Raw genomic sequence first — 27,764 nt, 5'->3', positions numbered from 1 at the left:
ACTGCCTTCTGCCGCAACGTCTCCAGCGACTGATGCCAACTTCCCTCTAACGCGCCACGCCGTAAAACCGAACGGGCGTTAAGATGCCGATGCCCACAGCTTTCGGCCGCTCGTTGCTTTCAGCGAGCTCGTAGCCGTAAATCCCTTCATTCCCAAATGCAAAATACCGCCGTCGGAAATGACTTACCCTCAAGAAACGCGTTAGCAACAATTTAATCTCTTAAATTAAGCGGGCCGAAGCACGGCCGTTCCTCTGTCACGCACTTACCGCATAGAAGGGTCTGATGATGAAAAGACTGGGGAAAAAAAAAAAGGGCATCAAATTGAAAAGCCCCGGGGAGATGAATGTGAGATAACCGAGAGAGGAACGTTTATAGTCTGAGTCTCGGCCGAAATGGTTTCCCTTCCCTGGCAGAGAGATTTCCTTCTCGTCTTCATGGGAAGCGCCCAAAGGAGAGCCGCCGTGCAGGCACCTTGGAGCGGCGATAAATCCGATTATAAAAGCCAGAGCAGACAGTTAAGACTACACAAGTAAGCAAATTTATTTTAAGACAGAACAAATATCGTGGCAAACAACAATATGCAAATTCCGTTGAGAACAGGGGTAAATATCAGACTTTGTTTTCAAATCGATATAAAATATAGTCAGATTTTATTTTGTCCAAAAAGCAGCTCGCGTCGGGGGGGGTTGGGAGGGGATGGGTCTGTTCACACCACCCGAGGTGTGTGTCACCCGCAAAACCTCAGGCTGGGGCGGCGGCTCCTCTGCCACCGGAGACGAGCGATGCCGCGAGGAGATGGAGGTGCCTTTGGGAGCCCCAGCTCCCCTTGACTCCGATTTTCTGCCTCCGTTCTCACAAAAATCCAATTCTTGCCGCAAAGCAAGGGGCAGGTTCGTCCCGTCCGAGACCCTCGGTGCCCACCTACCACCTACATACCGATGGGGCGGTCGCGGGGATGTCGGGCATCTCTGAAGGCACCTGCACCTCCTCTTCCTCGCTGGCTCCCGATGGATCGACCTCCCACGGCTGAGCCCGAAAAGCCAGCGAGGAAGCAGCTCGCCTCAGATGCCGCAGGAGCTGCCGCGGCGTGAACGGGACGAAATCCCCTCCCGGCGTGAAGGTGCTGGCGTGCTGCTTTCTAGAAAAGCCATCCCAAATAAAAGCAGACATAGAAAACATTAGATTGTCAATGATGCTTTGAAACAAATTCAAGTTTATCTTTTTTTTTTCTTTTTTTCTTTTTCGTGAGCGCGCGTGTGTGTGTGTCGTCGACTTCATACAAACAGACAAGAAAGACGTCGTGAACTTCAAGCTCTGGATCGGCATGTTGTCAGTTAGCATCCGCAGAAGCACCATCGGATACGGAAGAGTTAGCACCAGAGAGTTTGGAGGACCTAACCGATAACATGCGTCATTTGGAAAAACCGGGTGACAGGTTGGGAACGGGCGGTGGGGGGACATGGTACAGTCCATTGGAAACAATACAAGGCAATTCATGAGTTTTCATACAGTACAATACAGTCACGGATCAATTAACCCTTTCAGTACAGTACATGACAAGTAACACTTTGCACCCTGTTAACACTAGGAAAGGAGGCTTTGGGTCGGGGAGAGGTGGCTGGTAGTTTAACCCTTCTGCTTTTTAATTTCAGGGGCCGCGGATCGCTTCGGCTGCTTTTCAGACGCACGTTCGTCCCACCCCGGCTCGGACAGCCCGTCCCCAGCCCGGTTCCCGGGGAGGATGCGCTGGAGGAGCGGGATGCCGCCAGTCCATCCACCCGTGGCAAGGTCTTCACCCAAATTATCCTCGTTTGGACAGGGAAATGGAGAGCCACCGCCCCTCTGCCCCGCGCCAGCCGCCGAACCGATGAGAAAACCTCGGATTGGAGTAGCTGACTTTCCCCCTGGCCAATTCTGGTGCCAAAAGACGCAGAAAGGGTCCCGAGGTCGAGTCCAGACGGCCCCAAAGCCAAACCCACTTCTTCCCTCGGGTGTAGTGAGAACAGGGTCCATTGGAAAAGTGCTAAATTACAGTACATTGGCATTTCCATATGTCAACTATTGAACAGCAAAACAGATTGTTTGAAAACAGAATCAGTATCGTACAGTAAGTTCACACTTAATTCTTCACCGTTTCTACACTTGTAACACATGCATTTTATTTCCATTAGTTTAATGCCAGTAGGACCAACACCCTCCAGAACAATGATCTAACATTAAACGAAACTTCCTAAGAAAAATATTAAGCATCACATAAAGTTTCAGAAAAAAAACCCCGTTAATTAGCATCACAAGGTACTCAGATTTACATTTAGGAGTTCTCATGCCATGACTTTAAAACACCTTTTGGTTAATATCCTGGGGGGTGGGAGGAAACAAACCCAAAAAAACCCAAACCAACCTGCCCCCCCCCCCAAAAAAAGGAACAGTCGGGGAAATAATCTATCTATCTATATGTATACGCACACAGACACACATGCACGTAGACGCAGATAGGTGCATGGGTGTGTGCGCGTTTTGAGACTGCTTCCTGCAATGCACGACTTGTTTCGATAAACTCGACTCATTTCAAGGGCAATTGCACGGGTCCAAAAAGACTTTCAAGGAAACGAACTCTAAACTAGCCAAGCAAATTAAAAAGCCTCTCTTGGAAAAAAAAGAAAAGGTCGGTAAAACGTGGCCTGTGTGTCGTTACAATGCGCTTCCCACGAGCTATCTTAAAACCCAAACAACTAAAAATCCCTACGAGAGCTTTTTTCCGCCTAAAAGGTCCTTCCAAAGCGAGAGGTGCTGTGCTAGGCTTTGCGTTCCGGCCTCACGCGTGCCGTGCGGGAGAAAACGCTTTCTTTTACCTTCCCGAAGGACGAGATGCCAACTCCAAGGGGCAACAAACTACACCTGCGGGGGAAAAGAAACGAGAAAAAAAAAAAAGACCTGTTCCACGTCCCCCTTTCTCACCAGCTTAATTTCCAAGGACTCGAGGAGACCGGTGAGCTCGCCGCGGGGGTGAATTGTCCAAAGGGTTCGCCTATATCCTCGTGACGGCGAGCGGGATGTAGGCTCTGAGTCACCGAGGTACTTGCTGAAGAGGCTGTCCCCTCGGCCGCTATCGTTTTGGGGGGCTCAGCTAGAGCAGTGACATCCCCAAGCGCTATTTCTTTAAAGCTAGATTTGGGGGGAGAAAGGGGAAAAAAAAAACAAACAAAAACCAAAAGAAGGATCTGGATTCTATTTACATTTCTGTTTTTAAATCCAACGATAGAGGATATGAGAACGTAATACCTGGGGCTGCTCAAGGTTTGTATTTTTTAACCGCCTTCAATTCCCACCGAATACCCAAACCCACGAAGGTCTATTGAAGATGGAAGCTTGAATTGAAGCCAAACGAAACCAGCCACCAAAACTGGAGCTGCTCAGGAAAAACACTTCATCTGCTGCAACAAGCAAACCCAATACACGGGGGTTTTTTGTTGCTGAAAGTTATTTCCATCACGTCCGCTTGCTAGCAGCGAAGGAGAAGACCTAATTCACTTCTCTCCATTCAAACGGATCATGCTGTAACGGCGGGGTTTATCCATCAAGTATCACCGGAGAGAAAGTCCCATCAAGGAGTATTGCCAGAGGAGGACTCGGATCGACTATCGGCTCCTCGACGAGGATGAGCGGGAGTCCCGAGCGCGGGCACCCCAGCGTGAAGGAAACGCAGCGCTCTCGCGACCAACCGTGATTTATTTGCTGCTACGGAAAACCCACGAGGGCTTTTAAAGAAGCAGAATGCCATTGGTTGGCTGAGAGTGGGACAGTTTGGGACATCAAAACCCGGATTATTCTCCATCCAGGGATCACCATCCCATTTCAAATCCTAGAGGTTTATGACTATGTTTACTACAAGCTCTACCCTACTGATGTCTCACTGGCAAGGGAGCTCTGGTCCCCGACCATCCGTCCGGAAATATCACGGGAATTTAACAAGAACAGCGACGCACATCCGAATTGCCTCCTAACGCGAGACCCGACCAACTCCTAACTCCACTTTTCAAACTCGACAGCGAACCCCATGGTTATTATGCTCCACCTTCTAAACCATCTGTACGTCTTTTTACTTAAAAATACCTTTTGTAGTTTAAGCCCACGATCGATCCCGACAGCACTTTCAGTACAGGCACAGTGATGGCTTTTATTGCAATGGCTTGAGTGCAATCTTTCTCGATACCAGCATCTCAGACTGGGTTTAACTTCGCTGTCCCACGGACTCGCCCTGCTAACGCAGACCGGGGTCTCGTACCGAAAAACATGGAGCGTCTGCCCTACGCTTCTCGCTCCGGGTCTGCTTTGTGTCCTGCGGTCCGCTCAATTCCAAGGGGAAGTTAGACGATCTTGCACCATCCCGATCCCTTTCGAGACTTCTCCTGCGTCTTTGGTGTTTTTAAAAGCCATGCGCTTGGGTCTCCGGATGACCTCAAAGTTTACAACAACCACGTCTGCCTGGCCGTCAGTGATTTACATGTTCGTTTTGTTGTGTAAAATAAGCTTGGATGGGTTTAGTTCCCTAATTTATAAAATCGCTAACGGATATGTAATGGAAATCAGGCACCGGGCAGTGGTCACATACACCTCGAAATTATCTTCTGGTGGCCCCTAAGTAATTAACACCGCGCCTAAGAGGCTAAATAGAGTGGGGAAAATAAACAGTTCAAAACTCAGTGCTAATAGTACTTACAAAAGTGCAGTGCTCAATATAGTCAGAAGCAAAGTGACTACTAGTACTTAAAGTGCTAGTTTCAAAGTCGGTTTGGTTCAGCGTCCGAAACACGGGGAGAACGCGGGGGATAGCTAGGGCTGAAATTAAAACCAGACAGCACTGCAACTGCACATGCCACACCAAAAGGGCTTCAAATCACACCGTTGCGGAGAGGTGCGTAGTGCTACGGCTCAGCTTGTGAACACAGACGAGCAAACGACTGACACCTTTTAGGTTACGATAAAGAACAGCTCCATTAACTCCAGCACTACAACCCCATTCAGAAAGCAAGTGCTCACAGCTTACGAAAAAAAACCCCAAACGCCCCAAAACCAAGAGTCTCTCGGAACATTTACGAGTCTTTGCAACTATGATACTCAAAGTCTAGCAAAAGCAACCCTGGAAAGCCTGCACAGTGTCTGCAACAAGCTTTGCCGACGCTTATCATGCACTTTACAGAGGCGTCGCGCCGCAGACCGCCTCCTTTTACACGCTATCTTACAGTTAGCCTATTTAACTATTTATTTGTGGTTTGCCTTTTTTTCATTATTATTATTATTATTTAGCTTTCTGACTATGCATTAAGCTGGCTTTTTTCTCTTATCCACCCTACCTGTCAAAGGACAATTAATGCAAGAACAAGACAATGAAGGCAGTCTGGTAAACACTGACGTTCCTAACATCCCATCTTCATTCTCATGAAGGAAAACGCTCCGGAGAAGGATTTTGGATCAGCACGCTCCCGGAAAGAGGCTGGAAAAGGAGGATCCATCCCGACGGACGTCAGGCGCTTCCCCTTTCTCTCTTTAAACCCGCGCTTCCCGCCGACTGCCCCAGCGCCTATTCCAGCTGTTGACATCTGCTTTTTTGTTCCCTCGCGTCGAGCCGCAGGCCCAACCCTACCTTTGTACTCGTGCTGGGAAAGCAACGACTCCGCTCGCTGGAAACAGGGGGCAGGAAATCTCCCCCCAAAAAGTCTGCATTGGTCCCAGTCCGCACGCTGGGCTGGCAGCGGCTCCTTGCAAGCCGGGACGTGCTCCAGCAGCGCCCTTCCGTCCCCTTAGCTCGGGAGCTCAGCGCTTGAGAAAAACAAAGTGTTTTCTCCCAAAATGAAAGCGGCAAATGAAAAAAAGGGAACCCGGACCTTCAATTCTCGCTATGTTTCAGTAGGCACCCCAAAAAAAGGTCACCCGAGAGCCTAAGCGGCTCGCCAGGCCCCGCGTGCATCGCCGTCAACTCTCCCAAGCGTTGTGCTGGCCGTCCAGCATCCGGTGTGCCTGAGCCAGCTAGAAATCTTTTTTTTTTTTTTTTTTAATGGAGAAAGCTCTTTTTAAAACAGAAGTATTAGCTTGCTGGAGTTGGTAGGGTACGTGGGGTATACTTCAGGTACAGCTGCAGGCATCTTTCTGAATTTTTCTGGTTTTTCAGAAGCAGGTAACACTAATACCCCAGGGGAAATAAAAAAAGAGTTACAGACCCAGGTGACTGACTTCCACTGCTGCCACAAAGAGCTGTATTTAAACGAGCCGAAAGCAAGGTCGCGCATCCAGGGGCTACGGATGTAGATCCGCCTTTGCGGACATAGAGCTGGAAAGGAAGGAGCCTGGGAAAGACGCGGGAGCTGGAGAAGGGCAGCGCGAGATCGGCGGTGCCCCGCCGCGAGGAGGGCTCACGATTTCTGCAGGCGGGGAAACGCAACCATCTCGGTCCGCAATCCAGATAAGAAAACTGCTGAAATGATATATCCCGTCTTGTCGCCAAAGCCAGCGAGGTCTGGGGGAGGCACTACACGACCCTCCTACCCAGCGAGGAACAAGTCCAGCGGCGAAGGAGAGCGAGCGCTACGGGGGAGAAGCGTGCCAGCTTGCACGCCGCGGCTTTATCGTAAATGGTGGTGGAGTCTCGTGGGACTAAAAGCAATCGTTCGGCGTTACGCTGGGCGAGGAAGCATCTTGCAGGACCGTGTTCGAGCCTGATCTTGCAAGACTGGCGTATATCACCATCTCCTATACACAGGCGCTGGGATAACGTTCCGTTTAAGTACCGTTGACCTCAACCTTGAGACCAAACCTAAACATCGTATGCACGGAAAACTTAGCAGCGTGAAAACTCCCGTACCAAAATTGCTCATTTTCCAGGTCTTTTTATAACACGTTCTTTCCTCTCTTCCGATGGTAAGGATTTTTGGCAGATGATTTGGAAGCGGATAATTAATCTGATGCTCGGACACTGCGTCAGATTGCACAGTAATTTCCTGCGCTGCTCTCACGAGGAAGTTTTTACATCGCGTTGTGTTTCTGCTGCTTGAGTTCGTCCCGAGGACGCACCGTTGGCCACGTCTGAGGCTCCTTGCAATTTTGCCTCCACCTGGACTGGCAACCCTGTTAAATTTTTAAAAAGAAAAGCTATTACAGGTTTTCTGGGAGAAAAGGCTGCGTGCTAGCCCGTGACCTCGCCTTCAGCCTCGGCTCTGGATTTTAAAGGCATCTGTAAAATCCTCCTTCAGCCGGCACGTTGGATTTTCATCTAAATATTCTTGGCAATTTTTCCAGTCTCCAAAAAACAACGCATTTCAAAGTTTATTAGAAGCAACATTTTATTTTTGGAGGCGGAGGCTTTTGCTGCATCGAAGCCTGCAGATATCTGTGCGCCACAATTAAATGCTGGTTTTCAGCGGTGAATAAAGCGATTCCCAGACGCAGCCTATTGGTGAGGAGAACGCGATCCCACATCGCTCGGTATCGGAGGCGTAATGCGAACTGAAGATGAGGGGCCATTTTTAATTCTCTGCTAATTATCGCAACAAAAACCAGATCCTGCAGCGGAAGACCGATGCCGGGAAGAAATAATCATCCGTCTTTTGTAGTCCTAGCCGTGCTGCTCAAGAAGAAGCTTATTTACAAAACGGCAATCTCCAGAAAAAGGCTGTGGTGGTGTTGCCTGGAAAAGCTCTATATTCGCATACGTACCGGTGCCGTTCTGGGGGTGCTCTGCCTGGGAAATCCCGCTTTGAAACTAAACGCTATAAACTTCGAGTATGGGAAAATGCATCCGGTTCAACAAAGCCCAGCTGCAGGGCTTAATGCAACCCACCGTACCACAGAAATGACACCTGGAGATCCCCGCTTTGGAATTCATGCTTTCGGTTTAGAGAAGGAAACTCATACGACCTTTAAATTATTTATATGTGAAAAGATGCTTTCAATGAAAGCGGCAACGATGCGTAAACCAAAGTGAAATTCCAAGTGCAGACTTTCTGCATTTTGTGTGGTTACTTAAACGTGGACGAGAAGCACCCTTTTTCCCCCCTCGCACAAAAATATCCACCGTGCAGGATGACATAAAACCGCTCTTTTTTGTACGCAGGAAAGGAGAAAACAACGTATAAACCCATGAACCTGCAGAGTAGTTGTGAAAGGGATGAAACCCCCCCCCGAAGTGGCAGGTGTGCAACCTGTTCCCGTTCCCCCACGGACCACCGCAGTCCCTAACGCAAGATTGCAGCGTGAGATTTACCTCGCAGAGACGTGAGCCTGCACCTTGGGGTCACAGCCAAGCAAGACGCCGAGCGCCTCGGCAAGTCCTCCCGTTGCAGCAGCTTTCCCTTGACCGTCAAGATACACTCTTCGTCAAAGAGCAACGTGTACGGGACAAATTTATTCGCGGAGATCGCAGCCGCTGCTTCTACCCGGGGACGCCACCGTCACCAACTCGCTACCGCGGAAAGGGCTCTGCTCGGTGTTGTCCGTCTCTCCTCGCTGGGTATCCACACGCGTCGATAAGACGTCGAGGATGCCTGCGTCCGGTGTTACGAGACACGTTCCTGGGGATCAGCAGAATAACAGCACATCGCCCTGCTCTAATGACGGTGCCTGAAGATGGGAACATTGGACCGCAGGGACCGCGCGTTGAAAGCAAAACATTTTATTACCATCGGTTAAGCCTCATAATGCACGCTTATGAGTAAGATAGAGGTTATATGGAGATCACTTTGCTCGCTACCAACTACAGCTTCTGGGATTAAACGCAGCAGCTGTTGAGCGGTGCTCGACGGGACCAGTGGAAAGAAAAAGAGAATAACGTGCAGTTGAAACGGTGCGGGGAGGGGGTGTAAGCTTGGCAGAAAACAGTCCCCTAACTTGCAATTCAACCAGCAATCATTTTTTCCCCGCTGTACAAAAAGCCACAGCCTCCTAGACAACAACTGGTGACCAAGTACCGCCCCTGAAACGCAGCCCTTCAACACAACACCCGCCTCAGCATCCGCCACCTCGTACGGGCGCCGCAGCACCGACGCAGCCTGGGAAGATCGGAGGGGACCGCTTTCGCTTGCGGGGGGGGCGACGCCTCTACAGTCAATGGCTGGAGCTTAGGTGCAGAGCAGGACGCTGCAGGTACAGGAGCTCCTCGCTCGCATAATCGCAACCCCTCCCCGCGCTACACAGGTGTTTATGGGAAATTTTGCGCCGCCACGAAGGCAGAAGGGTGGATTACAGCTCGCGTGGAAGCCGACTTCAGCGTGGTTGGCTGGCTCGGCGACAAGGCTCTGCAAACGCTCGCCTGGTGTTGATTCAGACGTGCGATTTTTGTTTTCTTTAAGTTTCCATGCGATGTTTTTTGACAGTAAATGCCATCCTGAGATGACATAAATTTCTTCCAACGCAAATCGCACCTACAATCTGATACGGTTATCTTTCCCGGAGGTCAGAGGTCACAAAAAAGCTATTTCGGACCATCTGCTGACGAATCACTAGCATAGCTTGACAGCACCAGCTTTTTTAGCCCAAATCAGTTTACCCTCCAGCCGATCTCCTACAAGCAGCTTCAAATTGCATCAAACCCTATCCAGAGGAACAGTCTGTTCTGATCTCCCCTTTCCCGATATCACAACCCTTATTTCACGTTTGTTTCTGCATTCCGACAGAATTCAAAGGAGAGGGAGAAAATGCCTTCACTAGTAACAGAGGACTCCAGCTACTGCTAGCACAAAGCTACCGATTTTTTTATTTCTTGTGCAAAACAAACCGCTTGGCTAGAAAGGTGGGAAGCTCTTGGAAGGCTGAAAGCCTGGAGGAGGCTGGTGTTTAGGCTGAGGCGAGTGAAAAATACCCCCGTCCTAGCCTCCTGCTTGTTCTCTTTTGCACAGCATCTTCAGCCCCGCTGAGAGGAAGAGGTCGGCATAGGTTTTGAACAAGCAGAGAAAGCAGCTCTAGGTTTATTGCAACAGCTGAAGGGCTGCAGTGTCGAGGAGGAGGAGGAGGATGAACTTGGCTTTGTGGAGAGCCTGAGAAGGTGAGGAAGCGAAGAGGATCTCCCAGTCGGTGCTTTCTCTTTCTCCTCCTGTGGCACGAGGGGGCTGAGGAGGCTGCGCCCGTCTGCGGGAGGGTACTTCACAGCCTGTCTCAGGAGGACGTTCGGCCACGGCCAATGTGGATGGTGGACCAGTCCAGCCCGGAGAGCCGCCATGCTCTCCAAACAAAGTCCAAGCCGTGGCTCAGTCTTCGCTCTTACCTCTTGGCTCGTGGCTCAAGAGCTTGCTCCTCTAACTTTCTGTTCCTCTTTTAGGGGGCTTGCAGAAATACTTTGGGGGTGACACCTTCTCCTCTACAGGTCAGGCAGCAAAAGCGACCGTACCTTCGCCAGGTTTGGAGTCGCGGTGCCTTCCCGTCCTTGGATCATCTCGGAAATGGCAAGAAGCTTTTAGAAACCGTGGGCTGCTGTTGAAACCTCGTGAGGTTTGTCTAAAAAGGGATGAGCATGTTTAGAGGGGTTATCCCTACTTTAGAGGGTGTCTCCTCAGAGCAGAAAAGAAGTGAGAAAAGCAACAGGTCAAACTGCAGTTTGCTGCTGCAGGGAGGAGTACGTGGGCACCGCCTCTGCCGTACCCTCTGGCTTGTGGGCTTTCTCGGGGATGCGCACGTATCGGCACAAAACGTGCACTGCCAAATAAACTGACACTGTTAAGCTGTTTTTAAAAGAAAAGTCTCTGTAATATGCCTTCACCGAGATAACCCATGGTTAAAAGTTGGCAGCATCCGTGAAAATGTTTATCGGGTGAGTCCAGCACTTCCCTCTGCTTCTTTTTTTTTCTCAATAAGATAGCTAGGAGGAACTTATCGCTTGTTAACTCAAAGGGTCACCCCTGCCAGCACTGAGGGATGACTGCGCTGGTGTAAGCAGAAAATGCCGTGACCGAGCGCAGGGGCCGGGCCGCAGCGAGCTTACACGCAGACTGCACGCTGGCACGTGCCGATCCCGGGACAGAAACGTCCACACGCTCTCCAAAGCGACTGCCTTACTTGAGCACCAGGCAAGAGTTAAAAGTCCCCCGAGGCAGAAAAGTTAGGCTAAAATAGTTGGGCTCCTGCGGTATCCAGGATAAAGCTGTTTAAGCCTTGCCTTTGTAGTCACGCCGTGATGTACGATACACGCGGGCGGTGGTCCCTTGCCTTGCTCCGGTCTCTGTTGCCACGTTGACCCGGGTTCCACGCGCGGGCTCTGATGGTCCCTGGTCCTGGTGGCTCCCTGCACCGTCACCCGCTGCAGCAACCGGAGCCAGCGCAGGACTGTAAGAGAGCAGACGGGAGACTCGGCAGAGGCACAGCTCTTATCTCAACATCTTCGTACCTACTTTGCTGCGGGTACGCTCATCCCACGTACCTGTATTTACTAACCCACATCAAACCCTCGGGTCGATTCCCAAACGGATGGGGAAGCGCCTCGCCGTTGCACGCGCAGAGAAAAGCGACTCTAATTATTCTGCAACCAATGTGAATGTCCCGGGGAGGATGAAATCCTGGCAACGTTTAGCTCAAGATGCATACTTCCAGACTGCAGCCTACTTCTGCGTTCAAAGAAACAAAATGAAGGTTACACATAACAAAGGATCCGGGCACAGCATCGAGTCGCGGCAAGCAGCAGAGTCTTGGCTCAGAGCAATACCTGTGGCAGACGCAGTAAAGCTCATCCCTGAGGAAGCTGTCATACATTGACTACAAGCGAGACGTTGCACGCTAGCTGTTCGGAGGAAGCGGCTAGCTTACGATAAGCGCACGATCGAATCTGCCCCGGGTAACTGGTTCACGCAACCCTACTTGATGTGAGAACGATGACAGAGGGAACGAACGGCTGTATGGTTAAAGAACTACTACTCTGCTGCAGCATCACCCCGAGCCCCACAAGAACCTGCCTCAACCTCGAGTTAACATCTCTCAGAGCCCCACCGTCCAGGCAATGGCTGCAGAAGCAGACGGGAGCTGCAGAACGGGATGCCTTTGGTCCCTGGGCCAAAGCATACCAAAACAGACACAGAGGGAAACACCTGCCTGGGAAAAATACCACCAGCTACGCGTCTTTTTGTCCTACATGGGCTGCAGCAGTTAGCGAATGCAGGGGGATGGAGGGAACCGAGGCACCTTTGGGCTTTGCGCAACATTTCCATAGAGGATCATAAGCAAGGGCTTAAAAAAAGGTGGTGAACTTCTGAGGAAAAGCCCGATTTAGGGCTCTCGAGCCAGGTCGCCCATGAGACGTGAGCCGGACTGATAAACACTCTTAGCGGTCAAACTGGGAAAAGGAACAGCACAACCGGGCCCGGGCCCTGTGAGCAAAGCGAGAGGAAAGCGTCCCTGTCCACTGAGCCATATAAACATCTATTGGGGTTGCCACCTATTTAGTGACCTTGATGTTTTGCAACGAGACGGAGCAAGAACTAAAATGCCAGTTTAAAGGATACGCTCCGAGGTAAGAGGCACGAGGTTGGGTTCACCTCGTCAAACACGGTGCCTGTTCTCAGCTTTGTAACTAAGAGTTTGAGCCAAAACCCTCTTTCCCTAATTTTACCGGGGGGAGAGGGATTATTAACAACGCTTAAATTAAAAAACTTCATCACACTACAGCGATGTGCACACCGCCTTTGGGGAGGGCCCAACAAAACCTTTTATATGTCAGAGAGAAAGGAACGTGGTGCCATCAACAGGAGACACACCACAGCTTTAAAGGACTTGAAAGTAAAATAATTTTTGATGACTGGGGTGGAACAGGAGATGGACGTGTTAAATTAACACCGGTTGACAAAACCCCCTTGCCAGAGATCATTTAGAAGCTAGAAACACATAAATGGTTTAGTCAAACAAAGTTTTAGGGCCGGCCCTTGGGCTTAGTTCTTCCCCTGCTATTTACCGTTGTCAATTTGCAAAAGCATCAGAGCTCAGAGGAACACAGCAGTCTGCCCCAAAATCCCTCCCGGGCTGGAGGACTAACTACCAGACTCAGGCACACGAGGCTAATCCTGCACCCGCCACAAAAGGCGAAGAGAGAAGAAACGCGTTCGATGTGCATTAACCGAGTTAGAGGTTCTAGGATAAATACTACCGCAAAGAACTGAATCAAAGCCGTGCCCTCTGTTCTTGGCTGTCAACGGCCTCTGCTCATCCCCGCTGCGACGCCTAGCTGGGAAAAACTCTTTTAAAAGCGGCACCAGCACAATGCTGCAGTTTTCAATTCAGAGTTCACTGGTGTCTCGGCAAAGAGACTGTCCTCGGAGGCAGCTCAGTTCCCTTGCCAATATCTGTTCTGATCAGCGCTATAAAGATCTTGGGAGCGTTCAAAAATCTGGAAGAAAAGAAAAAGCAGCTATCGTGAATGCATCCCAAAGAGAAAGACATCTGCTGACTGCACACCGAGTCTCATTTAATGCAGAGCCCTGCTCCGTCACCTCTGCTCTGCCTGAACCCACCTGCTGCCTCTGGCCTTCGCTCCCCCCCGCCAGCTTCCCAGAAGACAGACGGTCTTTTTACATCAGGTAATTCCCAACCACGCAGCCGCGGAGCAAACTCCTCCACGCTACGCTCAAAGCGAAAACCACAATTTGCACAGCAGCGGCGGTCGAAGGGGAAATTCCAGAGAGAAAACGAAACTCCTGTTCAACGCCGGTTACCGAGGGAAGCGGTGGGAGCGATGCAAACGGCAGGCTTTGCTCCCTCGCGAGCCCTCTGGTTTGCTCCCGCGCTGCGAAACCGTCGGGGTCCGCTGCTGCCAGCACACGACGTGCTTCAGCTCACCCTTTACAGCGTTAACGCGGAACAGCAGGGATAATTAATTTATGTTAAAAATACCAGGACTGCATTGGCACATTCAGCTTTTCCCCTAGGAAGAGGAGGGAAGAAAGAACAACTGCTGCATGACAGATGTTAGTCATATGCTTAAACGCGTTTCTGGAAGGCGCTCGGCTATACGTGTCGAGAGATTAGAGAGCGGTGTGAGAACCCGTGTGGAACAGGAGGAACTTCCCTATAGTCATACCTACAGCAAACCGTCGGATCACCTTGCAATAAAAACGTTGCTAAGGAAAATCCAATTAATTTCCAGCGGGGCCGAAGCTTCTGGGAGTTGGAAAAAACCCCAAAAACTAGGGTTCTTCAGGCAGTTTTCTGGCATGGCTGGGTGGGCGCTGCTTGCAGCGCAGCTGGGGAGGAGACGGAGACACAACCACGTTAAGACAAGGTAGCTGAAAGGCTTTCTGAGCTCGTCCTCTATAGAGCGTTTTACTGCTGGAAAAATCATGGAAAACTGAAATTCGAGCGCCGGTCAGTTTTGCTTTGAGATCCCAATTTGTAAGAGGCGAGGACCAGCAATGCCGAACTAACGCTGCGGAAAATCGGAGAGCACGTAGGTGTTAGAGGAGGGAGAGACGGAGCGCGAGCCCGAATGAGGATTGCGGGAGAGGAAACGGGAGAGGCGGAACGAGCGGAGAGGAGGGGAAATTAAGACGAAAACTTAGTTAAAGCTAGCAAAGCTCATGTAAATATTTTGGTGGCTATTCACATTACTCTCTGACGAAAATACGCTTTTCTGTGACAATCCTTGGGGATTTGGGAACAATTTGTATTTCCAAATAGCTTATATTGTCAGTAGACGCATTCTTTACGTTGTGTTTAAATAGATGTCTTGTTAGTGCTAGAGTTACTGCTTCTATCCTGAAGACGGGGAGAGTGTCGCAATATTTAGTATTTAGGAGAATCTGTAATATTTCGGAGAATACCTGTTGATGGGCTATTTTTTCTATGTTCTCTTCAGAAACAAGCAGAGGCATGAATGATAGACGGTGTTCTGCCACCCCGCCACGTACAGAAAAGATTTTTATTGCAAAGCTTTGTGGAAAATGTGTGCTCTGGTATTTTAAACTGTTAAAGAAGGGCGAGAACTACAGTGCAGACAGTGAGAAATGACTGCCTTGGCAGCGGCTCTGCCAAAGAGGACCCGGGAGGACGCGGAGTTACAAACTGGTCTGGAGGCAGCAAGTACGCTGTTGCAAAAACCCCAAGTCCTGTAAGGCCAAAAGCGCTGGAATTTGGAATTCCTAGCTAGATTGCAGGAAAAGTATCTGGGAGTAAGCAGGGTGAACCTCTGCCACAGCTTGGGGAGGGAGGCTGGGAATATCCATCCCTGGGGATTTAAAAGAGCAGATGCTTTGCCGGTTGTTCAACCTGGGGAAAGGAAAGGAAAGGAAAGGAAAGGAAAGGAAAGGAAAGGAAAGGAAAGGAAAGGAAAGGAAAGGAAAGGAAAGGAAAGGAAAGGAAAGGAAAGGAAAGAGGAAAGGAAAGAGGAAAGGAAAGAGGAAAGGAAAGAGGAAAGGAAAGGAAAGGAAAGGAAAGGAAAGGAAAGGAAAGGAAAGGAAAGGAAAGGGGAAAGGAAAGAGGAAAGGAAAGGAAAGGAAAGGAAAGGAAAGGAAAGGAAAGGAAAGGAAAGGAAAGGAAAGAGGAAAGGAAAGGAAAGGAAAGGAAAGGAAAGGAAAGGAAAGGAAAGGAAAGGAAAGAGGAAAGGAAAGGAAAGGAAAGGAAAGGAAAGAGGAAAGGAAAGAGGAAAGGAAAGAGGAAAGGAAAGAGGAAAGGAAAGGAAAGGAAAGGAAAGGAAAGGAAAGGAAAGGAAAGGGGAAAGGAAAGAGGAAAGGAAAGAGGAAAGGAAAGGAAAGGAAAGGAAAGGAAAGGAAAGGAAAGGAAAGGAAAGGAAAGGGGAAAGGAAAGAGGAAAGGAAAGGAAAGGAAAGGAAAGGAAAGGAAAGGAAAGGAAAGGAAAGGAAAGGAAAGAGGAAAGGAAAGGAAAGGAAAGGAAAGGAAAGGAAAGGAAAGGAAAGAGGAAAGGAAAGGAAAGGAAAGGAAAGGAAAGGAAAGGAAAGGAAAGGAAAGAGGAAAGGAAAGAGGAAAGGAAAGGAAAGGAAAGGAAAGGAAAGGAAAGGAAAGGAAAGGAAAGGAAAGGAAAGGAAAGGAAAGGAAAGGAAAGGAAAGGAAAGGAGAAAAGAACAGAAAAGAAAAGAAAAGAAAAGAGAAAAGAAAAGAGAAAAGAAGAGATATTTCCAAGCTAAGTGCAGTAGGCCAGGTTTATAAATTCACTTTTTTTTCATATGATCTTTCACAGGCAGTTGCCAATTTTTTTTGCTGTGTGTACCATTAGAAGCACCCTCAGATTTGCAAATTGACGTTTAGAGTCAGGTAGGTTACTCTTTTGTAACCTTTCCCAGATTACTGAGGGCCAGCCCGGCTGAAAACCAGTGTGAGGAATGGGGAGGGGAAGAAAAGTTGGAGAACGGAGCAATCGAAGGTCAGAAGTGCCAGAACTCAGGATTATCCGAGTAACCTTAATTTGCCTGCTTTGGACACGTGCACAGAGAGCTTAATTACGCAATCTCTTACACCTTTCCCTCCTCCTCTAGCATATAGGTTTCTTGTTCACTCATCGTTCTGTACGCGATCCAAGCCTTACCTACGCGTCCCTTCCAAACACCGCGTACGTATCTACTGTGTCCGTTTCACACCGAATTTCTTCTTGTTTTGCTTTCGGAGATGGTCAGTATTGATCCGTATCAGATCATCGCAAAAACCCTACCGCCAAATGAACTCGTCTGTCACACCCCTTTGAGGTAGGGAGGTAGCATTCACCCCGTTTTATCGGTGGGGAACGTAGGCACAGGCAGAATAAAGCCAACGTGATCCAGCCTCCGTTATCAGGAGGCGCAGCTTGAGATCCCGACAGCTTTCCCAGAGCCCTCGCAATTATGACAGCACTTCACCTGTTCCACGCGCGGCTTTCAACAGCTCTTAGCACCGACCGCTTCCGTGCATCACACCTCGGAGTACCAGCGCCGGTGCCCAGGAAAACAAAGGCGATACAAGCGGCGATCATCTGCAAAAAGCCTCGTTAAAAATGACACAAACCCCTTTGCAAAGACAAGCACGGAGTTTGGTTCTCGAAAGCCGCTTGCTTTCCCTCTGACCCCTTCGCCAACACCTTTCTCCTCCGATGGAAAAGAGCAGCCGCCCCGTCGGTAACGTAACCCCACAGCCCCAGCTCGTTCCCGGAGCAGGAGGCAGCGTGCGGAGCGAGCCTCCGGTGAAAAGCACATGCGAGCATCCGTAAAATTAGGATGGCACGAGCCAAACCTCGCAGGCCACCAACGCTTGTACGCTGCCCTTGGCTTCTGGGGAATTCCCGGGCAAGCCTGCCAGCACAGGAGGAGCCGAGCCACTCGGGTCTTCAAAAGCAAGCTGCAAAAGCATTCACTCCATCCGTCGGCCCCGCTCGGCCCCGACGGGTTGGTCGGCAAGACTCGCCGCTTGCAGAGCGCGTTACCGCCGAAGAGGAAGGAACCCCAGCCAAAGAGAGCGCCGTAGGATCCGGGCTCCCTGCCTCCCTCCCCGGCTCTGCGGGACTCCGGCGCTGACGATGCCACCTATTCCTCCCACCGCGGATAAAACCATCGGCACGCTCTGCAATTCCCTGGAGCGCGAATCTTGTCCTCGCTTCCCTCCGCCCCCTCCTGCCTTTTCGTTCCTCCGCCTCGGTGGGAAGCGCTTCTCTCTGCTCTTACTCCCCCTCTCCCTCCGCACCGTGCCAACAACATGTGCTCGGAACAACGACCAGATGGGAATACTTGTAAGAGCCTGAGGTTAACCTGCGTCTTTTATCCCACATACTCCGCTGTTTTGAAATGCAGATTCTATTGCACGCGATTTGTAGCGTAAGGATTTAACGTTAATCGTGTATAGTAGGTTGGTATTGCTTGTGAAATCTATCTCCCTGCTCGTATTGCACGTTGAACATCTCGGATACGGGAAACAGAAAAGACGACAGCTAACAGTTTAATGTCTCCAAAGGGAAGGACCTATTGGAAACAGGAAAAAAATTACTATTTTTAATGTGCATATGTATATATATATATACACGTAATAGTCCTCTCTCCCTTCTCTCTACGTTAATTTGTGTGTCACACCTATAAATTCACAGATGTTCTATCGGCACTGTGCTTAGTGGGGCTGGGCAGAGAGCCTCAGCTTTAGCCGTCTTCCAGCAACGAAGGGCGATCTTTTCCTCCAATTAACCTCTGCGTGGCAAACGAGCAAGATGAAGAAACAGCTAGACACAAACTTCTGCCCGCGGGATGGATTTCCCCCCGCCGCGGTTACGAGACCCCTCCGACCGGCTGCGTTTCCAGCCAACGACTCCGGGGCAGGAGCCATCATCCCTCCCTGTTCAATACTGGTACGTAGGACGGGTCCGAAACACCTAAAAGATGGAACGTGTCTTTTTTTTCTTTTATTTACGGCGGCTACCCTGTACTGAGCTAGCGATTTCCGCGTGCCGCTCCAAGCGTTTCGAGGTAGCCTGTCGCTTAGGCAGATGAATTAGCAAATCGTTAATTCCGGCAGCAGGCAGGCACCTCGAGGCGAGGCCAGTGCCTCTGGATAGAGCAGAAACACAACACACGTCCAGCCGGCGTGAGAAGGCCAGAAGGTACATCCAGCGTACGCCTTTCTAGACGTTAACGTACATAAGAGAGCCCCGAGGCTGCGGGTTGGCGTTTCGCGTGATGCCTCGGCACGCGGAAGGAACAATCTAATCACATCCATCGCAGAGACGCCAAAACGACGCTTTGCGATCTAAAGCCTCGATTTATGCTTTGGCTTTTCTGGAAAACCAACTTTTAATCCATGTCATCTATCAGGAGTTCCTGATATTTTATTTTTACCTCGATGCTTTAAAATACTGTTGCCTTTGTGGAGGTACAGGTGGGGAACTGAACACGGGCGTGACAATATTAGGAAGAAAAATCGGTGTCAGCCCATGAAAGCTGCTGCAGATTTTGGAGAAACAAAGCGGCAAAAGATCTGGCTTTGGCTTTTTCCAAAACGCCCGAGTCCAGAAGCACCTTGTCCCTCGGCCGGGGGCTTTTTTCCTTCGGAAAAAATTCCGTGACAGAATTCAGCCATTTTTAGGCAAGACCGGATCGCCCCTAAACGCCCAGAGCCGTGATTTTGCAGCAGCGACGGGCTAAGCCATAACGACCTGCAAGCACGTAGGCTGCGGAGGGCAACCGCGACCCTTCACGCGCACCATGCTCCTGCACAGGTTTCTCTTCTACAGAGAAGAAAAAAGCCCAACGGGTGAATCTCGTTTCTCCAGATGCTCAGATTTGCTTGGTTTTGCATCAACGCAATGAAATTTTAATGACTCCGGATGAAAGTGAAAGGACAGGGGGGTCAACAGAAGACATCACCATGCTAGCATTAACGACGTAAAGATGCTATACCCGCTGCCCGACGGAGAGCGTGCCCTACAGCCGGGAAACAACTCGTCTATGCGGCATCCTCCGCAGGTACAAGGAGGACGTGCCCGACGCCGGAGGGACGATTTGTTTCGGCGAAGGCTGCGGGGCGACGGCATCGCTCGGGTTTATGCAAGTAGCTTATGATGCGTCAAGCGTAGGCTTTATTTCCGCTCTTACTTGGATAAACTCTTTTATTTCGGACACAACCTTGAGAGGACCGGAAGGGTAGGATGGGAAAGGTGAGTTTTAGACATCACAACACGTTAAGTAATTAAAAATAAAGGGCATTTTAATTTTGGAGGAAGCAGCATAGAAAATTAAACGGAAGGTATACTTTTCTTTAAGAATTATTTTATAAATTGTATATATATATATATACTGTATGTACAGCAAAAGTAGGAATGCAATGGAACTAAAACCGCTTATTAATTAATTTTCGACCTGGTGCAAAATCTGCCCAATAAAAATACACAAGAATAACCCTTTTTCTGCTATAAAAATTTCTACGCTTGGATAAAAGGGCTGTAAGTCAAGCGAGCAGTAGGCTTCCTAACCACTACCGGCTCCCTTCCCTGTGAGTTTAGGTCACTTCAATAGGTCATAGAGGGGGAAAAATAAAGATGCAATCATTAGACTACGACACCTTTAGCAGAAAAAAAAGTGCGCGGACATTGATTTTGGTAGTTGCTTGCTTTTTTTTTTTTTTTTGTATAAAGGATGGGGTTTTAATACTTTGACTTGGGTTTTTACGAACACAGTAGTACAGCTTTGCAGAGCCAGGGGTCGTAAAATGGCACTGAAACACAAACGTGGCCAGCAGTACCTGCAGCCGCCTCTTCCTCACGGCTCTCGCCTCACCTCAACGACGCCTCCAAGGACGAGTTTTGCCTCCTTTCGACTACGTTTTCCCTTGCAGCCTTGCCGAAAACCTAAGGGATGAGGGCGCTTAAAAGCAGAAATCTTACAAAGGGCCGCGACAAAGAGCTCGCGACCGGCTCTCGGTGACGCAGCCGCGTTTATCCAGACCGGTAGTAGGAGAAAACCGCCCCCTCTTTAGACCGCGTACTTCAGATAAATAAGATTATTTCGCTACGAGCTACTACGGGCTACAATATACTCACATAAATATATTAATGCCTATATGTGAATATGAATTTGTATATATCGGATACAGATAAGAAACACTTACGACGACGAATAGATTACCGATAACCGCCGCAGCTTCTTGCTGGGTAAAGTCCGTCATCCGGACTCGACGTGAGGAACCCACGACGGACGGCGGGTTTTGCCATCCCCTCCGGAGCGGCCGGTGGGTGGCCCTCGCCGCCCCGGTGCAAAACACTTCCCGACCCTTCGTTAGCGCCTCCGTATGTAACCGAGAAAGCTGGCTCGACGGGCTGGACTCGACACAAACCCCCCCGGCTGCGAGGCAGGGGAAGCCCCCGCAGCCCCCTCCACCCGGGATAAGGTTTTTAAGGACCATCCCAGCTTCCGTGCCAACAGCGAGGAAAGACACGTACGAGGGAGCCGCTAGACTCGGCTTTGTCGAGACTGTCCGCGAAAAGCTTGGGTTTAAGCCTCGGCAGCAACGATTTGCAGAGAAGGGGCGAGGAGCCGCAGGGACGGCGGAGCCGAGGATGCTCGGCGGCTCCGCAAATCGCAACTTAAAAACCAAAAATTCATCCCGCTCTCGGTGGTTTGAGAGGATCCTCGATACAGCGCCTGTCCTCCTCTAACTTACGAGCGGAGCTGGACCGAGCAAGTCCGACAGGTCTCTGACAGACACGCGCGTGCGGGAGACGGCTTCTTTCAGCATTAGACTACGTTACCGAAGCATCCCCTTACCAGAGCGGGAGCAGAAATGTGCTCCTAGTATTATTTACACAATATAAAGTGCATTATGATTTCATTATTGAACTGACAGACTTTCTGCTGGGACCATACAATTTTGAAACAGAGGTGAGGGCTTGAATAGGAAATTCTCTCGTGAGAAAAAGAGGTTCAGACCGGTGCTCTTCACCCTGTCCTCCTAAGGATTGTTTTTGGCCGTTCTTTCTAGTGCAAATAAGCTTGTGTTTTCTCAAGTTTAAGGGACGTGGCAGTTTCGGGGCATCAGGAACGAACGTTTAAAATGCATTGGGGATTCGGCGTTCCCGACCATCTCGACGGGCCCTTCCGCGCGCGAGCGGCCCGCGCGATCGCCGCTCTCGGAAGCCGGAGATGCGCTGCCAAAAAGAACGAGGAACCCGTTTCCAGATCTCGCCGTTCAAGTCTTGCATTGCTACGCTTCGAGCGAACCTGTCCTACCCTCCGACGACAAGATCTGCAATCATCGGCGCTTTCTGTCGCGGTGGAAACCCGTGGCTAGCTGTTGAGCCGTGGGCGATCGGCTACGAACGTGAAGATCCCGATCCAATTTTGGATACTAAGGTGCATCCCGTGCCCGGGGTGTAAATACATTACTGGATCCTACGGGATACCTGCGTGCCAGAACCAAGCCAGCAGACGCGGAATTCCCGGGTGATATTTACAATAAACTAACGCCATCAGAAGGCCAATTCGTTAATAAAAGATAAAGGGCGGGGGGGGGATGTTAAAAGAAATGGGCAGCAATAAGAAAAGCCATTACGCATCTTTTTCTTTTTTTCTTTTCTTTTAAAATGGTGAAGAAAATATCCCTTTCCGATCGCTCTGCCCGTTGCAAGTAGTTTCCTCACCAGGGAACACAGAGAAGGCATGATCACGTACAACGCACGCGGTCGCTCGGGCTCATTCCAACGTAGGAGCTTTTACGATCCCTTGAGGCAAAGGTAGGCTGGGACGGGGAGATGTCAAGCTCGTCGGGGAGGAATGCCACGTAGAAACGGGAAGGGGAAGGAGAGCGTAAAAAGTTTGTACATTCATAGCTCCGGTTTGTTGGAATATAAGTTAATTTTCTACTCCAGGCACTGTGACAGGCAGCAGCAGTCAGCGATACGCTAACGTACGCATCAAGGACTCATTCATTAAATTCTGGTTTCACACCAATAATAGGATGTAGAGTTATTGTAACGTTGGCTTTGTTGGTTTTTTTAATTGACCTGTTCAAACCTTTGGGATCAAAGCCCTAAGAGGGACGATGAACCAGTACCCCCTTTCCTTCCCGGCTGATTCATCACGGTCCGCTAGATGTTCAAGCGGTGGAGCGAGAACACCTCTCCGAGAGCTGACAAAGTACCTGAAAGAGCGATCTGCGCAGAGACGGACGGGAGTTTCTGACGCTAAGCCGAAGGCTTGGTAGCTGTAACTGCTATGTGCGGTTTTACCTAAAGGGGGAATCACCTAAAACAGTGAAATTAACTTTCTTACTTCTTGTCACAACCGTAACATTTTCCTAAAGGTTCTTTGGTGACTTTGGTGCAAGCTTTATGTTTTTTCTTTTTTTTTTCTTTTTTTTTTTTAAAGTTAAAACAGATCGACTAGTTTTAGTACCCAAACTAAAGTCCAGATTATCCTCTTGGTTCCCACCCCTGCCTCCCCGACTTTTCTCGTTATGGTTAATGATGTTAACGGGTAACAGCGTTCGGATTGAGCGTGGCCGTGCAGCGTGCAGGTGGGTCCAGACTAAGAGCGATGAACGGTCTAGTTGGAGGTAAATAAGTTCCTCGAGAGATTAAAAAAAAAAAAACCAACAAACATGTAATGATCGCATGGAAAAATAGCCGGTCCACGTGCGCACTAGGCCACTCTGTAAAAAGCCGATTCAAACCATGATAAATATCTGATTAGAGATGCTATTGGAAGTACCTGGAGCTCAATCAAATTCCCGCTGGTTTCAGAGGGGAAGGAGCCGGTCGCCCAGGGGCCCCTTTCGTCGTAAGTATTCACGTTTTAAGGAACGACAAAGAATTTTCAAGATCTTTCTCGTCGACCTCCTAAACAGGTCATCGTAGACATTTTCCCTCCAGGCAAAGAGTTTACATCGCAAGGTGTAAAATTTACGTCACGGAGCGGGACAACACTGAAACCTGGTGGCGGGCGATGGGGGATGGAAGCGGTGGGAAGGGGGTGATGGCAGGGCACGGATAGCATCTCCTGACGACAACAACAACGCCTGCCGACTCAACGCGACGGAGAACCTGACCGCGGCGTTAACCGCGGCTTCCGAAACACGCCACGGGCGAGCGTGAGAGATACTTTTTTATAGGAATCTAACGGTGCACCAAACCCCCCAAAGGTCTTTCTCGCGGCGGGAGGAGAAAAACGCCTGGGTGTTTTGCCTCACACGGGTAACATCGCGACCGTTTGGGAGAGAAGCCCGGAGCCTCGGTCGCGGCGTTCCCTCCGCCTCCGAATACCCGCTCCGCAGCCGCCTGCTGGAACCCGTAACACCCCCTCATACAAAAATACCTTTTGAAATTTTGAACAAATGCATTAAAAATTTTAAAAAAAACAAAACCAAAAAACCATCAGCCTCGCACGGGCAGAACACGTAGATGAGGAGCGGGTTAGTATGCATCGCCATTAATTCAGAAGGCTTAGCGCTCGAGCAGAGCTTCGCTATCCTGGGATACTCGGGTTATTCGGTCAGCACAAAACTACGAAACGAGTAACAAATCTTGTGCTCTTCGCCAGCACGTTATAAAGGTCTGACCAGTTACTGAGGTTTTACCCGCACAGAACATCGTTTCAGACTCAGTGACCGGCAGATGCCAATTTTAAAACTTCTACCTCTCCTCAAACACGCACCAGCAATTCACACAAAGTGGTTTTTTGTGGAAAATGCCCTACGGCTACGCTGCTCAGCCTTTTGACCGAGCACAGGCAGAATTCAGTCCCGGAAAACCTGTCATAAGCAGAAACCGATAAATTTCAGCATAAGGTTTGGGTTTTGTTTTTTTGGTGGGTTTTTTTTTTTTTTGTATCACGTTGAAGTGCGACACAAGCCTTATCTAGACTATTTAAAGGTCAGAGTGCCGGATTTTTTTTTGTGCTGATACGTGCACTTCCATAGTCTTCAACACTCGAAGCAGCTGACTCTTACGGTCTCGGGAGGTTGGTACTTTCATGAGACATACAGAGATGTTTTGGGCGTAATTTAACGTGATAACCAGACTCCTATAACATTACGTACTGGAGTTAGCAAGAACTACTGGAAAAAGGACTTTACAAAAAAATGGGGCAACTTGAAATGACTACAGGTCAGTCCCTCTCACCAATTTCTGCTTGCTTTGTTTTGTTTACTTTGCCAGACGGCCGGTCCAATGCACTCTATTCGAGACCCTCTTGCTCTTCACCACTGTCCCCTCTGGCATCCATTCTTTTTTCTTTATGGCTGTTGTAAATTCTCCTCATCTCTTCTTCGTACTTGATAAAATTTTCCCCGAACCGTGTCCACGCTTTGTACGGAACCGTGATGGTGTTACGGTAGGGCGGCCTCACCTCACTTACCTTCAGGAAAATGCCGTACCTGTTGGATCCCACGTCGAAGTAGAAACGCTTGTTGTCCACTCGGAAGGAGGTGCCCTCGGGGAGCTCCGGGGGCTCGTCGCCTCCCCCCCGGCGATCCTCTATGTCCCCCTCGCCGTACTCTTCGATCAGCTGGACCAAAGCATCCCTGAACTCAATCATCCCTTGCGCCGGAAGGACGATCGTCTGCTCCTGTCCCAAGCTGTGGCCAAAATAACCCATCATGCCAGGTCCCCTACTCATGGTTTGCCTAATCCGCAAGAAGCGCCCTCGCTGATTCTCCTTCAGGTCCAGGTAATACTTCCTGTTGTCCCTCTCGATGTACTCCGTTTTGAGGACGCTGTGAGGGTGCTCTTCGGAGCCGACGGACACCGGAGGCGAAGGCGGCGGGAGCTGCTGTCGCCTCCGGGGATGCTGCTCTTTGCCATTGCTGTGCTCGTGCCGGTGGCCGTGGCCGCCTTTCAGGCCCAGGTGGGCGTAGTGCTCGATGAAGTCCCCCAGGCAGTCCTTCAGCTCGGCGGCCACGGACAAGGAGAGGGTCAGCTTGCTTTTCCTGATATTGTCCTGCCTGCCTCTTCCTATCCAGACCTCGGCGATCTTCAGGAAGCGGCCGCGGGAGCTCTGTTTCACATCCAGATAAAACCGCTTTTTCTGGATGTCCACCCTCTTGGAGGCCAGCTCCTGGATCTCCATGCAGCCCCCCTGGGAGGAGGCCGGGTAATGGTACTGCTGCTGGGACTGGGAATAAATGCTCCTGTGCAGGCCGGAGCCTCCCAGGTTCCTTCCTCCTCCTCCTCCTCCTCCTCTCCCTCTTTCCATCTTTACCAATCAGCTGGAAATAATACATAACAGAGACACAGATGACAACATCAGCATCAGGGGCCTGCTCGGCTTCTCGGCGGCGTCTCTGATCGGCGCTGCTCTCCCTACAAAGACGCCTGCATCCCTCTCCGCTGCCACGGCACGCAGCATCGCAGCAAAAGGAGCCCGGGTGCTCTTCCCCTCCCCTGCTCCGGCTCCCGCCGGCCGGCCGACGTCCTCCCAGACAAGGGAGCCCTCCTTCCAGCAGCGTGCCGGCCCCAGCGCCCTCGGCGTCTGTCTCCCCCCCTGTCCCCAGCAGCCCTCCCTGCCCTGCAGACCTCCTCGTGCCCCCCCACCGCGGCCCAAGCGTGGCAGCCTGCCCCCCGCCAAGCCCCCCCAGCCCTGTCTCTCTGGCACTACAGACCCCTCCAGCTGCCCCAGCAGCTGCTACCCCGCAATGGGGAGCGGGAGCCCCGGGGGGAGTGGGTTGGGGGTCCCCCCCAATGCTGCTCCCCTCCCCGGGTCACCCAGCTCCCCACTGCGGGGTCGTCCCCCCCCCGTGCTGCTGTGTTTCCCCTCCATCACCCTCCTCTCCCCTGAGCTCTGGGGGGGCACCGGGGTGCTCCCCAGCATTGCCTCCCTGTCCCCCCAGTGACCCAGCAGTGCCCCCCAGTACCCCCAGTGCCCCAATACTGCCCTCCCAGTGCCCCCCATGGCTGCATCTCCTGCCCCAGTGCCCCCAGAGCTTCACCTCTTGCCCCCCAGTACTGCCCTCCTGCCCCCCCAGTGCCCCCAGTACTGCCCTCCTGCCCCCCCAGTGCCTCCAGTACTGTCCTCCTGCCCCCCCGTACCGCCCTCCTGCCCCCCAGTGCCCCAACACTGCCCCCCAGTGCCCCCCATCACTGCATCTCCTGCCCCACTGCCCCCAGAGCTTCACCTCCTGCCCCCCCAGTACCCCCAGCACCGCCCCCCTGCCCCCCAGTGCGCCCCAGTGCTCCCAGTACTGCCCCCCAGTGCTCCCAGTACTGCCCCCCGCTGCCCCCGGTGCCCCCCGGCACCGCATCTCCTGCCCCATCGCTGCCCCCCCCACCCCCCTCCTGCCCCGCCGCTCCCCCCAGCACTGCCCCCCCCCCCCCCGGTCACTCACCCCACAGCGCCCATCGCCGCCGTTGCCCTTCAGCCGCCGCCGCCGCCACCGCCCGCAGCCGGCGGCCCCGCCGCCCCCCACCCCGCCGCGCAGAGCCACGGGCTGGCGCACCCCCGCCGCCCGCTCCGCCCCGCCCCGCTCCGCCCCGCCCCGCCCCGCCCCGCCCCGCCGGCCCGGCCCGGCCCCGCCCGGACGAGGACGGCGGCGGCGGCGGCGGCGGTAGCGCGGTGGGCGCCGCCGGCTCGCCGGAGGGTGCGCGGCCCGCCCGGCCCCGGGACTACACTACCCACAATGCCCCGCGGCCGCCGAGCCACCGCCCCACCGCGCATGCGCGTCACCTCGGGTAACCTCCCGCCGCCGCTGCTCGGGGAGACGGCCGGCCCGCGGGGGGGCGGAGGGGCGGAGGGGGCGGAGCCGTCTGCCTCAGTGACGTATTAACACCGCGACGTGACGCTAAATGTATGAGCCACCGCTGGTGCGGAGCTTGGCCCTCAGTGAGCGGCGGCCCGTGAGGGCGGGCTGAGGCTTCTCCGCCGTCGGGCTCGGGGGCCCGGGAGGAGGCCGCTGCCTGGGCGGGGGGAGCTACTGTGTGGAACGGGCCGCCTCCGAGCCCGCCGCCGCTCCGGGGCCAGAGTCCCGCTGCCGGTCCCGGCCTGCTGGGGGCACCGCCGGGCCCTAGGGACGCTGACCCCGGGGCCTTCCCGCTCTGCGGTACCGGGAGGCAGGGGAGAGCCCTGAGGGGGGCTCCTGCTGCGCGGGAGGGCTCCGGGTGCTCGCTTCGTACCCGCCCGGGGGTGGGGGGCGGTGAGCCTGCGGGTTTCCCGTGAGGAAATGAGGCAGTTTGACCCCTCTGTGAGGGCTTCGCCGCGGCTGCTACCGGCTGCCCCCAGGGGACCCGAGCAGGTCACGTCGTCCTTGGTTGGCAGCTGCCAGGGCCGAAGCGCTCCCGGGTTCGGGTGCTTGGTTTATCGCTGGGAAGGCGGGTGATGCTGTGGTGAGCGGTTCCCGCTTGCCTGGTGTTCCC

General features: G+C 51.9%; 1 protein-coding gene across 7 annotated transcripts; it reads right to left on the bottom strand.

Annotated features, from left to right (window-relative positions):
• Window positions 1–242: 242 nt before the first annotated feature.
• PURG (purine rich element binding protein G) lies at window positions 243–26,863 on the bottom strand. 7 transcript variants are annotated; one of them, XR_008576797.1, is made up of 4 exons: window positions 26,741–26,863; window positions 24,794–25,624; window positions 11,404–11,587; window positions 1,004–11,309 (listed from the first exon to the last, which is right to left on the bottom strand). XR_008576797.1 is itself a non-coding variant. In XM_054823362.1 (3 exons), exons 2-3 carry the CDS (start codon window positions 25,609–25,611, stop codon window positions 931–933), a joined length of 1,047 nt encoding a protein of 348 aa, XP_054679337.1. In that variant the 5' UTR covers window positions 25,612–25,624; window positions 26,741–26,863; the 3' UTR covers window positions 243–930. The 7 variants fall into 7 exon arrangements, 4 of the variants coding, with proteins under 4 accessions (XP_054679337.1, XP_054679340.1, XP_054679339.1 ...); XR_008576796.1 differs by lacking the exon at window positions 1,004–11,309 and adding an exon at window positions 13,117–13,356 and having other exon boundaries at window positions 11,458–11,587; XM_054823362.1 differs by lacking the exon at window positions 11,404–11,587 and having other exon boundaries at window positions 243–1,140; window positions 24,775–25,624.
• Between the last annotated feature and the right edge of the window lie 901 nt (window positions 26,864–27,764).

This window comes from Grus americana, chromosome 4, assembly GCF_028858705.1.
Source record: "Grus americana isolate bGruAme1 chromosome 4, bGruAme1.mat, whole genome shotgun sequence".
Lineage (NCBI taxonomy): Eukaryota > Metazoa > Chordata > Aves > Gruiformes > Gruidae > Grus > Grus americana.
Note: the sequence above shows the minus strand (reverse complement) of the source record. Positions and strands in the feature narration are given on the sequence as shown.